The sequence below is a fragment of the Myodes glareolus genome, chromosome 13 (assembly GCF_982192425.1).
Source record: "Myodes glareolus chromosome 13, mMyoGla1.1, whole genome shotgun sequence".
Taxonomy (NCBI): domain Eukaryota; kingdom Metazoa; phylum Chordata; class Mammalia; order Rodentia; family Cricetidae; genus Myodes; species Myodes glareolus.
In genome coordinates, this window is record NC_142038.1 from 50,777,118 (window position 1) to 50,791,003 (window position 13,886).

General features: G+C 42.4%; 1 protein-coding gene across 2 annotated transcripts in view; it reads right to left on the bottom strand.

Moving 5' to 3' along the window:
* Ankhd1 (ankyrin repeat and KH domain containing 1) overlaps positions 1-12,951 on the bottom strand; it is a 109,729-nt gene extending 96,778 nt beyond the window's left edge. Inside the window, exon 1 of one of the 2 annotated variants that reach the window (XM_048442388.3) lies at positions 12,523-12,951. In XM_048442388.3, the coding sequence (XP_048298345.1) occupies positions 12,523-12,816 (294 nt within the window). In that variant the 5' untranslated portion in view covers positions 12,817-12,951. The remainder of the gene's footprint in view (positions 1-12,522) is intronic. The other variant, XM_048442386.3, reaches the window with a different exon arrangement.
* Positions 12,952-13,886: the final 935 nt, after the last annotated feature.

A 13,886-nucleotide genomic window follows, 5' to 3' on the forward strand; every position in this document is an offset into this window, starting at 1 on the left:
TGTAGGCATACAGACAGATAAAATATTGTGTATGTAATAAAATAAATAAATGTTAAAAAAAAAAAAAGAACTGGAGAGTCTGAGATATTTAGAAAAAACGAGCAATAGAAAGTTCGAAGGTCTCTTAAAGGAATGTGGGAATGGTAGCACACAGCTGTAATCCCAGCACTGGGAAGGTTAAGGTATGAGAGTGTGAGACTAGCCTGGGATACAAAGGAAGAACATGGCCAGCCAAGAGGGCTACACAGAAAAAATTTAAACAACTTAAATAAGTGGGAGTATCAAGCTGCTGATGTTTGTAGCTCAGTGTTAAAAAGTAATCAAGTCAATGCTACATCAAACATACTAAACAACAGGCCAAAGATATCAAGCAGTATCACTCCCCAGATAAAAATTACTTAAGATAAAGAGAAGAGGGAAGCTACATGGATATCTTAAAGAAGAATGTTCTTATTAGAGGGACCTGAAAATGGCAAAGGTAGAATATGCTGGTACAGTGTATAGGACATTAAGGGAGTAGCTTGGCAGACAAAAGTAAGCTGCATTTGGCCATGCAAGTCTGTCAATCAGGGTTAAACTCCCTGAACCCAAGTGAAAAGCCAGACATGAGGCAGAGACAGAAAATTACTCTGAAGGTCATGGGACAACTAGCCTGCAGGAACACAGTGCAGCAGCACAAACAAGAGACCCTGCCAAGACAGGGTACAAAATGAGTGCTCACTCTGAAGTTTTCCTCTGACTTCCACACTCATGTCATAGCATGCTCCTGCCCCTACTACAGAGTAAATAAGAGTTATAAGTAGTTGGACTTTTGTTAAAATAGACACAAGACAACAATCCATGATAACTGAGTAGGAATGCTTTTATTTTAAATTATTCCTGTAAGTTCACCTCTTTTTTTTAAGATTTATTTATTTTATGTATGAGTGTTCTACTTGCGTGTATGTCTGCACATCAAAAGAGGGCAGGGCATCAGATCCCACTATAGATGGCTGTGAGCTACCATGTGATTGCTGGGAATGAAGTTCAGGACCTCTGGAAGAGCAATCCATGCTCTTCTTTTTTTTTAAAAAAAAAAAAATTCGATGGGAAAAGATCTTCACTAATCCCACATCAGACAGAGGTCTGATCTCCAAAATATACAATGAACTCAAGAAACTGGACACCAAAAGATCACATAATCCAATAAAAAAAAAAAAAACAAAAACGGAGTACATCCCTAAACAGAGAACTCTCAACAGAGGAATCTAAAATGGCTGAAAGACACTTAAGGAAATGTTCAACATCCTTAGTCATCAGAGAAATGCAAATCAAAACAACTCCGAGATTCCATCTTACTACACCTGTAAGAATGGCCAAGATCAAAAACACTGATGACAACTTATGCTGGAAAGGTTGTGGGGAAAAGGGAACACTCCTGCATTGCTGGTGGGAATGCAAGATGGTACAACCCCTTTGGATGTCAGTGTGGTGATTTCTCAGAAAATTAGGAAACAACCTTCCTCAGGACCCAGTAATACCACTTTTAGGTATATATCCAAAGGATGTTCAATCATGCCACAAGGACTCAACTATGTGCTCAACTATGTTCATAGCAGTTTTGTTTGTCATAGTCAGAACCTGGAAACAACCTAAATGCCCCTCGATCGAAGAATGGATAAAAAAAAAGTGATACATTTACACAATGGAGTACTACACAGCAGAAAAAAATAACAACAGCTTAAATTTTTCAGGAAAATGGATGGAACTAGAAAACATTATTTTGATGAGGTAATCCAGACACAGAAAGACAATTATCACATATACTCACTCATAGGTGGTTTTTAGAGCAAAGAAAGTCAGCCTACAACCACAATCCCAGAGAATTTAGACAAGAACATGGACACTAAGAGAGACTTACATAGATATAAACTACATGGGAAGTACAAAGTATAAAATGACAAGATCTCCTGAGTAAATTGGGAACATGGGGACCTTGGGGGAGGATTGAAGTGGGATGGGGAGAGGCAGGGAAGGGAGCAGAGAAAAATGTAGAGTTCAATAAATATCATGGGGAAAAAAAAAAAGAAGCAACTTCAGCAGCAGTGACACTAGAGAGACCCATAAGAGACAGGCCAGTAGGCCTGGGTGTGGTGGCACACGCCCAGCACTTGGAGATGCAGAGGCAGGTGGAGCTCTGAGTTCGAGGCCAGCCTGGTTTACAAAGCAAGTTCCAGAATAGCCAGAGCTATGAAGAGAAACCCTGTCTTGAAAAATCTCACACACACACACACACACACACACAGAGAGAGAGAGAGAGAGAGAGAGAGAGAGAGAGAGAGAGAGAGAGAGACTATGAGAGAGGCCATATGTCAGCTGAGGGCAAGGCTAGCTTTAGGACCCTTGAAGGGCTGAGTGGTGCCTCCCCTTCCTGAGATCATTTCCTCCCTGGCATCCTTGGCCAGGCCTGTGTTCCTACATCTTGCCCTGGGGACGCTTGTTTCTTTGACTTTTGTTTTCTTGAAGATATCAGCCTAATCTGTTGTTGGATAGCACTGAGAAGACAGAGGCTGAAGGCTTGCTGCAAATACAGAGCGAGTTCCAGACTACCCAGGGCTACATAGCAAAACCCAGTCTCGGGTGAACAAGACTAAATAAAAGAGCTTGAAAATATAAAAGAGCTGGAGGTGTAACTCAGTTGGTTAAGGGCTTGCCTAGTACACATAAGGACGCCAGTCCCATCCCTAGTACCTTGTAAATCAAGCATGGTGGTACATACAGGCCAGCCTTAATTAAAATAAAATAATAAAAGAAAAAGCATCCCTTCCCACTCTGTATCCTATGTGATGAAATCCACATAACATAAAATTAACCATCTCAAGGCAGAGAAACTAGTAGTTCCTAGTATTTACACATTCAAACTATTGTGTGACCATCGCCACTGCACATTGCAGAGCCGTCCTCTCATCCCAGAAGGAAACTGTCCCCGGAGAAAGCCCATAGCCCATCCCCCTCCCTGAGTCTCTCGAAGCTGTGACCCCTGCCCAGTCCCTGTGGATCTGCCTATTCTGGACATTACTTAAAAATAGAGTCCTATAGAGTGTTGTGAAAAAAAAATTTTTTTTCTCGATACAGGGTTTCTCTGTAGCTTTGGAGCCTGTCCTGGAACTAGCTCTTGTAGACCAGGCTGGCGTCGAACTCACAGAGATCTGCTTGTCTCTGCCTCCTGAGTGCTGGGATTAAAGGCGTATGCCACCACAGCCCGGCGCAATCCATGCTCTTAACTACCAAGCCATCTCTCTAGCCCATAGGTAGGAGTAAAGACTCAAACACTACCTTTAGGGGTATCATCCAATTAACGCACAGCAAGAATCATACATTGAATTTGATTATCTTGGATTGTCACAGAGCCATAACAAAATTAAATATGACAAGGTAATTAAATTGCAACACTCCTGGGGCACACAATATAACTTATTAATATTGAAAAGAGTTTAAACGGACATGTAAAAGTTTTCTTATTCCTTGAAATATTCCTATTACTGAAAAATACTGATTTCCGTAAGAGCAGAAAATATTTTTTTCGCCAAAAGCCTAGCATAAAGCTTAACAAATAAGATGACCTTAAATAAATAAATCTACTCAAAAATACCATCAGGCAAGGCCTGGTGGTATAATCCTGTAATCTCAGATACCTAGGAAGTTGAGGCAGGAAATTCAAAATTCGCTAGAACTGAGTTCAAGGGCAGCCAGAGCTGAGAACTGGAATCCTTAGTACCACAAAGAAAAAGATAAAAAGCTGGGAGTCAGGCATAGTTGCTATGCCTATAATCCCAACACTTGGGAAGCTGAAATAGGATTGCTGTAAATTCCAGGACAGCCTAAATAATATTACAATATGAAATGATACCTTAAAAAATTATTAGGGATATAGCTCATTTACAGAGCACTCTCCTGGGATGTCCAGGACTCTAGGTTTCAGTTCCCTGAACAGATGGATGGATATTTAACCAACCAAAATTCATTTTAACTAAAAAAATTTTCTTGCTGTGTGTGTGTGTGTGTGTGTGTGTGTGTGTGTGTGTGTGTTCTGTGTCCCACAGTATGCACTGCAAGTCAAAAGACAACTGTGCAAATCAGTTCTCTCCTTCCACACACAGGTTCTAGGAATTGAACTCAGGTCATCAGGCTTGACAGCAAGCATTTTACCAGAAATCTTAAATAAGTTATCAAGGACTTAACCTCTCAAAAGACTTTTTCTGTTTTCTTTTTGCAAAGACGACAGATCTTTGGCCTTGCACAGGATATGAAAGTACTAGACCACTAAGATATGATCACCAATTCTTGATTTGTTTTAGCTTAAGACAGTGTCTTGTGTAACTCACTATGTAGCTAAGAACAACCTTGAACCTCAAATTCTCCTGCCTCTACCCCCAAGTGCTGAGATTATAGGTGTACATCCCCAAGTCTAGTTTATATGGAGATTAAACCCAGGGATCCGTGCACACTAGTTAGTACTCTACCAAAAGAGCTATAACCGCAGCTGCTTAGGAAGGGAAGTTAAGAGGTGGAGGTCAGAGAACAATCTTAGATGCCCTTCCTGCTCAGGCATCATACACCTTGTTTTTTTGTTTTGTTTTGTTTTTTGACAAAGGGCCACACTGCAGCCTGGGAATAACAGCCAATTAAGTTAGGCTAGGCTAGCTAACTAGCAGCCAGTAAGCTCCACGGGATTTACTTGTCTTGGCATCCCCAGGGTAGAATTATAAACACACACTGCCACTTCTGGCTTTTTACTTTTTATGTGGATATTGGGGATCTAACTCAGAACACCGTATTTGCTTGGCAAGCAATTTAATCTCCTCATCCACCCTTATCTTCCAATTCCTTAATGTATAGGTCAGGCTGGACTGGGCAGTCTATGATTCTCTTGCCTTAGCTTCTGTGTATTCTAAGTCACAGGCAGGGACCTTTAGAATTCTTTCGTTTTTATTTTCCTTTCTTTTGAGATAGGGTCTATTGTAGTCCCTACTGTCTTCTAACACTATGCACTGAGGACAACCTTCAGCTTCTGATCCTCATGCCTAGTTCCAGGATAGGCTCCAAAGCTACAGAGAAACCCTGTTTCAAAAAAAAACCACACACACACACACACACACACACACTTAAAAAAAAGAATTTCACTCTGGTCATATATCCAAAAACTGGAAGACAGTATCTAAACGAGATATTTGTCCACCTATGTTCACAGCAGCATTATTCACAACCATCCAAGGCTGGGTATGATATTACATCCCTGTAATTACATTCCCAAGGCTGAAGGAGTTCGAAGTCAGGCTGGGCATGGTGACTTTAATCCCAACACTAAGGAGGCAGGAGGACCTCTGAATTTGAGGCTGGCCTGATTTACATATGGAGTTTCAGGACAGTTAGGACTAGAGAAAGATTTTGGGTTTTTTTTTTTTTTTTAAAGAGTTCAAAACCAGCAAGGGCTACAAAACAAGACCCTGTGCTTCCTCCAAGACTAGAGAGCTGGGTGATTGTCCACACCTGTAGCTCCAGGAGGAGGAGCACAGGTTCAAAGTCATACTAAACTACAAAGCAAGAAAGGAACTGAGGGAAAAAGAGAAAAGGGATGGACACCTGTAATCCCAGCATTTAAGGATTAAAGGCACAACAATCCTGATTTCCAGGCCAACCTAGACTGTATATATGACACTATCTCAAAAAGGGAGACGGGGACAACAAAGATGGCTATGCAGATAAAAACAATGCCACACAAACCTAACACCTGCATTGGATTCGGATCTTCAAGTAGAAGGAGAGAACCAACTTCCAAAAGTTGTCCTCTGACCTTCACATTAGAAATGGGTCATGAATTTCCTTCCTCATCCTTTCTCTCCTCTCTTCCTCCCTTCTTCCCTCTGATTTCTCTCACACACAATTTTCTAAAAGAACATTAAAAAAATGAAAACAGGAATTCATTACTTGTCCTTTATTATATTTATGAACTACATATTATATGTTTAAATATGCTTTTTTAAAAAAAATCAACAAAAACTATCATACTTCATTTCACAATAAGGTCTTCTTCCACTCACACTAACCGGTTCTACATTGCTCTAAATTCATAGCTCATATAATTACATCCAATGCATTAATTTATATGCTGTCTTACTCCTTTACAGAACAATATTGTCCAAGATTGATACTCTTGAAGTATATAAGTTACAGTAATAGCACACAGCCTCTTCATTTAATATTTCAAATGTCTCCAAAATTTACACACTAGAATACAAAGTTATATTTCCTATTTTATCACTGATATTTATATAATAAACCCTTTCTGTCTTGAACACAATAAAAGTCCTCATAACAATTTTTGTGTTTACTTTCATGAAAACGAGGTAAACTTTTTGAAAATATTTAAAGTAAAAGTTATTTTAATCGATAAATTTACTTTAGAAAATTTAAAACATTTCTGACTAGTTTTATATTGAACTTTTCAGTACCTTCTATTTCTCTCTTGCTCAGGTTATGTGTAAGCCTTGAGATGCTATTAAAAGCAGTGAGTCACCTTGTTTACCTAAAGTTTGAATACAGAGTATTCATGACAAAATTGCCATCCCTGACAAGAGTGACGTCTATACCAGTGGTTCTCAAGCAAGAGTCATTTTGTTCCCAGAAGGCATCATATGAATGTCTGAAGAATTTGGGTCTATCTCAATTATGTGGTTTCTACTGGCATCTAGTGGATAGATACAGATGTTGCTAATGCATGGGAGAGACCTCACAACAAAGAATTAATCTGGCCCAAAATGTCAGTATGTTACAGAAAAACGCTGCTCTGTATTATGTAATAAATAACTAAATAACTATAAAGGAAATTAACTAGCTCTTTTGCCAGTGGAGAGGAAAAAAAAAACCTCTCTATGATCTGTGGTTTTGACTTAACTACTGACCTAACTATCTAGCCTGTCTTTTGAATCTAAAAGTAATTTTCAGAAAGAGAAAAAAAAAATCCCTACAAAGCTTCTGCTATAACTTTCAGGTCCATATTCAGTATCTTTGTGCTTTTACAAAATTGCAAATATAGCACATGCTTTAAAAACTGTCAATATGATATACAGTTATTAAAAGAAAAAGGCTATTACTAGCTACCTTAAAGAACGTGAGTTGAAGGGCTAGTAGAGGTGGGAAACTTTTACTTTCTATATTATCTTTTCTATCTAGATTGCTGAATTGTTCTTCATGAAACTGTTTAGTTTATAATAATATTAACCTTTTTTTCCTTTAATGGAGCTTGAACCCAGAGATATGTATGCAAGAGTTCTACTCTACCACTGAGCTACACCTTAAGTATCATAATAATCCCCCCCCCCAAAGTTTCTTTTTTCTTTCACTGGTTGGTCAGAAACTCAATATATAGTATATAGACCAGGCTGACTTTGAACTCAGAAATCTGTCTGCCTGGTATTAAAGGTTATGTGTATGTACACCATTTTTATAATTTTAAAAGCTGCCACAAATTATTCAAATATAATATATGCATACTCTTATGAGCGATTACTTAAAAATCATCAATCTAAAAAGTCCTTTCTTTAGGAATTTTTTTCTTTGAACCTGTTAAAAGGGGAGAGGTATCACTCTAAAATTTATATTAAAAAACTGGTTTGTAATTGGGCATAATGATGCACGCCTTTGATCTCAGCACTAGGAGGTAGAGACGACTCACTCTCTGTGAGTCGGAGGCTAGCTCACATAGTGAGTGCTGAACAGTCAAAGTTACATAGTGAGACCTGTCTCAAAAAATAAACAAACAAAAAATGGTTTGTGAGCTGGAAAGATGGTTCAGTGGTTAAGAATGACTGCTCTTCCAAAGGATCTAGGTTCAGTTCCCAGAATCTATATGGTCGCTCAAAGCTGTCTGTAATAACTCCAGTCCCAAGGAGTTCCAATGTCCTCATATGGCTTCTGTTGGGCATTGCACACAGATACATACAAACAAAACACGAACGTAAAATAATGTTAAAAAAAATAAAATGATTTGTAAGAAGAGATGGCTTAGTTAATGGTTAAGAGCATGGACTACTCTTACAGAGGACTTGAATTTAGATCCTAGAATCCACACTGAACTGCTTACAACTGCCTTCCAGTTCTAGGGATTCTAAAAGAACCACAAATTTAGTATATAGACATACATATACATATAAATAAAAGTAAATCTTTAAAAGATAATTTAAATAGACTTACATGGGTTTTTTTGAGACAGGTTCTCATGTAGCTGTAGCTCAGGCTAACCCTGCTATCAAACTAGGGTTGGCCTTTAGCTCCTGATTCTTCTGACTCATTCTCCCAACTCACTGAATTTACCTAGCTCTAAGAAATTTTTAACCTGATCTCTATTATCAAATACAAGTTCTGACTCCTCTAGTCAAGGATTTACGTGGAGAAGGAAGAGATTCAATGGCCCTGAAGAAATACAAAACAGATATTCTCAATATTTAAAACCATACATAATAGTTGGATCTGGTGGCACTGACCTTTTAATACTGAGGCTGAAGCAGAAGTATTAAAAGTTTTAAGTCCAGTGTGGTGGCACAGGCACTTGGGAATCCCAGCACTTGGAAAGCAGAGGTAGGTGGATCTCCATGAGTTTTATGACATTCAGGACAGCCAGGGCTTCACAGTGAGACTATCTCAAAAAACAAAACAAAACAAAACAAACAAAAAAACAAAAAGAAAGAGAAGAAAAAAACAAAAACAAAACAAAACAAAAGGTTTAATCCCTACTAAAGAGCAAGTTCAAAGTTAGCCTGAGCAATTTAGTAAGCCCCTATCTCAAATCTTACAAAGAGATGCTAGGGGTACAATTAGCGAATACTGCTAGCATATGCATGGCCCTGGCTTTAATCCCCAGCGCCACTAAACAAATAAATAACTGAATGATGGTATTCCCTAAGATAATATAATTTTTGTATTTTAAAAAAAATTGTATGAAGGGGGCTGGAGAGATGGCTCAGCGGTTAAGAGCATTGCCTGCTCTTCCAAAGGTCCTGAGTTCAATTCCCAGCAACCACATGGTAGCTCACAACCATCTGAAACGAGATCTGATGCCCTCTCCTGGCCTGCAGGCAGACACACAGACAAGAATATTGTATACATAATAAATAAATAAATATTAAAAAAAATTGTATGGAGGCTGGTGAGATGGCTCAGCAGTTGCAAACAAGCACATCTAGCCCAACCACCTCAGTTCAAACCACAGAACTCATAACAGTAGAGAGAACTGACTTCCACAAATTGCCTACAACATCCACAGGAATATTATTGCACACACATGCATTTATGTATGCACACAGAATAATTGTAATAATAATAAACAAGATTATTATTAATAGTAATAATCCTAGATCCCCTCCTCAAACTACAGGACCTTTCAATGTAACCAACATTTTATTTCTCATTTCTTACGGTCTACCCCAAATGGGTAAGAAGACAATCTCCACTTCCAACTATGTAACAATTAATTCATTGTCTCTAAAATAATTTAAATATGAAAATTAGGGTTTATTATTTATCAAATACTTCATAGGTTAGTAATTTTCTAAGAATATTATGTTATCCCTTTCAAAGCAACAAGATAGCTCATGAAAGAGAAAACAGAAAAGGTAAATAACTTACTTAAGCAAACAGTTCATTTCATTCACAAAAGCATACTATATAACCAGCAACACTTACTGTTGGTATGAAATATTTTAGAAATTTCTTTTCTGAAAGAAAAGAAAAACCACAAAAATAGCTTTCCTTTTCCACAGGCTAAGAATCTTCATGTACATTGAACCCCACCCTATATCCCCAAAAAAGCTCTGTAGGTGCAGTGGATTGCATTCCAAAACTAAAGTTTTTTTTTTTCTTTCTGTTGTTGATGTTGTTTTTAAAGAAAAAGAAAAGAAGGAAGGCCAGCCAGCCAATCAGACATAATGGAGGAACAGACAGAAGACTGCCTAGCACACACACAAGTCTAGCCTGGGTTACAATGTATAACCCTGTCCAAACAGAGAAAAAGATCTGAATATACACTCATAACCAAATTCATTTGGGGGGGGCACAGAATATATAAGTAAATAGGAGAATAAGAATAGGTGTTCTAGCCAGGCATGGTTAAACACCTTTAATCCCAGCATTTGGGAAGCAGAGGCAGGTGGATCTCAGTGAGTTTGAGGCCAGTCTGGTCTATAAAGCGAGTTCCAGGACAGCCAGGGCTGTTACACAGAGAAACCCTGTTTTGAAAAACCAAAAAAGTAAAACCAACAAAGAATAGGTGTTCTGAAGTTGAAAAGATGGCTCAGTGGTTAAGAGCACTGACTGCTCAGTTCAATTCCCAGAACCCACATGGTGGCTCACCAACAGCTGTAACTCCAGTTTCAGGGGGCATGACACCCTCTTCTGTACTCCTTGGGCACCAGGCACTCAAGTGGTTCACACCATATAGGCAAAACACTATTACATATAGACCAAATTTTATTTTGAAGTATGAAGCTAGGCATGGCAGCACATACACTCAATCCCAGTACTTGGAAGGCAGAAGCAGGCTGACCTCTTATGAATTCAAGGCCAACCTGTCTACAAAGCCAGTTCCAGGCCGGCCAGAGCTACACAGTAAGACCCTGCCTCAAAAATATGAGACAGAGACAAAGAGAGAGACCGACCTTACCTCAAAAATAAAGTGGTGAAAATGTATAGATTTTACCCATAGCTTTAACACACTGTATGAAATGTGTGTTTGTATGTGTGTGTGACAGAAACGAACACGGAGACAACAATTTGACTTGGAAGTTCACTAGCACTTTTATCTGTGAAGAAATTTAAACACTATTCATTAAAAAGTGAATCAGTAACCTCTAATCTCATTCATACCAATTATATAAAAGTGGCCCCCAAAATCAAGGAGACTACCTCCCTGTAACATTTAGAACAAAACCAACCTTTTCAGTCCCCCTTTCAAGTTACAAAGAAAAATAAAACAAAACTTTAGAATCTAAAGTTACTCACCACTTTATTTCCTAGCTAAACATACATGTGTTCTGAGTTCAGCTCAAGTTTGACTGAATGGATAAAGCCTTCCACAAATCCAAAATCAAGGGAGCTACAGACTCTCGCAATGACCGACTACCGAAGTAAAATTCTTCTCTCATCTTGACTTAGAATTTATTTCCTTACAGTGAAATTCAAAAATATGGATGGATAACATACATAGCTTTCTTTCCCAAAGTAAAATGTTGAGTCCAAATAAACTCCTGTTCAGACCTAGGAATAACAGTGTTTAACTGTATTTTGCAGTAATTTCTCCTTATTCCTCTCAAATGCACAAGCCAGGATTATGGTACACAGAAATTCCAGTACTTTAACACCAGGACCAGAGGTTAAAGTCACAAGGAATGAACCAGGCCTAACATAGGCCCAACAAAGAAATACTTCACTAGCCATGGTGGTGCACACCTGTAATTCAGCACTAAAGAGATACAGGCAGAAGGATCACATAAACTTCAGCCGGCCCAGTCTACATACCAACTCACAGGCTAAATTAAAACATCTAATAAATCATAGTCAAAATTTTAAAAAGTAATATTTCTGGACACTTAAAACATCACAGTACAGCACTCTCCTGACCACCGCCAAAGAAAAGAGTAACTTATACATGTATATGCATGCGATTAACTGTGCAAATAGCTCCAACTATGTGTTTGTCACCTTTTCCCCCAAGAGACCAAAGACAGTATCGACAATCCTAAGTTGCTCTCACCTGAAATGAGCACACGGGAATATACACATGTGCTAAAAGAAATGACAGCTCAACTTATTTTCTTCACAAGAAAAGATGTCTGTAGGATACCTCACCTTCTCCCAGGCTGAAAACCTCAGCGTTCGACTATCCAGCTATTCCAAAGCTCAAAGATGCCTTGAAACTTCCTTTTCCTGCCTAACTTCAACAAAACGTCCAAGAGCCAGTCACGTGACTTCTTTTCAGCGTGAAAGCTGAGAACTTAATACTCACCTGCCTCAAACTACAGAGAAAAGAAGAAGCGCTCTACTTAAATGCATAGGCAAAGCACCAGGGAAGGCAGAGGACCAGTAGGAGGGCTCCCTGAGCTGGCCGCGTTCGCCCGTCAGTTTCTCCGGCTCCCTCAGTACCAAGGGCAGGGACTCGGGCTCCAAAGACCCCGCCCTCCCCCATCTCCAACCCGGGGTGGGCGGGAGGCAGCGTGCGGAGTCCGGGTTCCCGCGCGAAGCTCGCCGAGCCAAGAACTCCCCTATTGTGGGTCGACAGGCGCTGACGGGAACCCGTCCCGCTCCAGACGCGCGCCGGAGAGCAAGCAAGAGCGCTCGCTAGGCCCGCGCCCGCTGCTACCGCCGCCGTGCAGGCGACCGCTGTCAGCCAATACTGCACCCGGGAGACGAGAGCGGAGCCGCCGGCTGCCGGCCCAAAGAATCCCCCGGCTCCCGCACGCGATGTTAGAGACAAGGGTCCTGGAGCTATACCTCGGACACCTCGTCCTCGTCGCTCCCAGAGGCGCCGCCGCCGCCGCCCGTCCTCAGCACGGCAGCCGCCAACTTGAAATCCAGCGCCGCGTCCCCTCCGCCCGCGCCGCCGCCGCCGCCGCCACCGACTCCCTGCGCGGGCCCAGCCTCCCCAAAGAGCCTCACGGTGCGGATTCCCAGCCCGACCCCTCCCGGCGGAGGAGGCTCCGAGGCCCCAGCTGGGGCGGATCGCGGAGCTACAGAGTCCAAATCCTCCTCGAAGGAGGTGCCGCCACCCCCGCTGTCCGTCAGCATGGTTCGCACGCGGAGCCGGGGACGCCGCCGCCGCCGCCGAATCACTCGCGGCCACCGCCGCGGCGGATCCCAGGAAGGTGAGGAGCAGCAGGAGGAAGAAGCGTCTCCGTCCCCCCCGTCCCAGCAGCGCCACTAACTTCTCACTGCCTAACCTGCTGCCTCCCGCCCCTGCGACTCATCACTGGTCGCGACTCCTAGGCGCCCGCGAACCATTGGCCACATAGAGCTGTCGCTCACGCTCGCCGTCACGCGCTGCTAGCTGGCTCTCGGCCCCCAAGCTGCGTTGACCCGCGCAGGCCTAGGCGGTTGTGAACGCCCGCCTCCTCCTCCTCCCGCGCAGACTTCCGGTCTTCGCCTCTGCCCATTGGCCGGCCTCCGTGACTAGCGACTCACGACCTTAAAGTGGATTAGTTGGCCTGGCGGTCACTCAGGAGGAACCCTAACAATGGGGAGCTCAATTGGCGCCAGGGACTGTCGGTCATTTTGTCACGGGACGTCGCGTGGTACAATTGGCCTGTGGGGATCTTGTTCGTCCCGCCCCCATCTGAGGTGACGGGAAAGGGCTGGGGAATTTCCATTGCTCGTTAAAAGGAGGGCTGAAGTGAAACCCCGCAAGAATTAACAAAATACGAAGTAAACCTAACCCTTGGCTTGGAGAGTCTTGTGCGTCCACGGTGCAGGAGGCGTCGAGGTAACAAAGTAGCTCCCACCTGTCGCGCTCCCACGGGCGCCGCGGCTACGGCCGGAAGTAGCTGCGCGGGGATTGGCGGAAAAAAGCAGTCAGTCTCCGCGAAGCCCCGTCTTCCTGCCATTTCCCGGTTGGAGGCCCGCGACGTCAGTCACCGCAGCAGGCTCCGCCTCTGGGACAGGTGAGGCTACTTAACCCGTTGGCCTCCGGCTGCTGGGGAGGGAGCTGCGGACAGGGAGCGGCTCTCCGCGGCCCGGGCCGGTTCCCGCCCGGTCCAAGCTGGAGCCAGCGCGCGGAGGTGAAGCAACCCGGGAGCCACTCGGGATGGCAGCCCCGAGGCTTCTGAGCCCTTCCGCCCGCGCGCGCGCCTTGGGGTGGACGG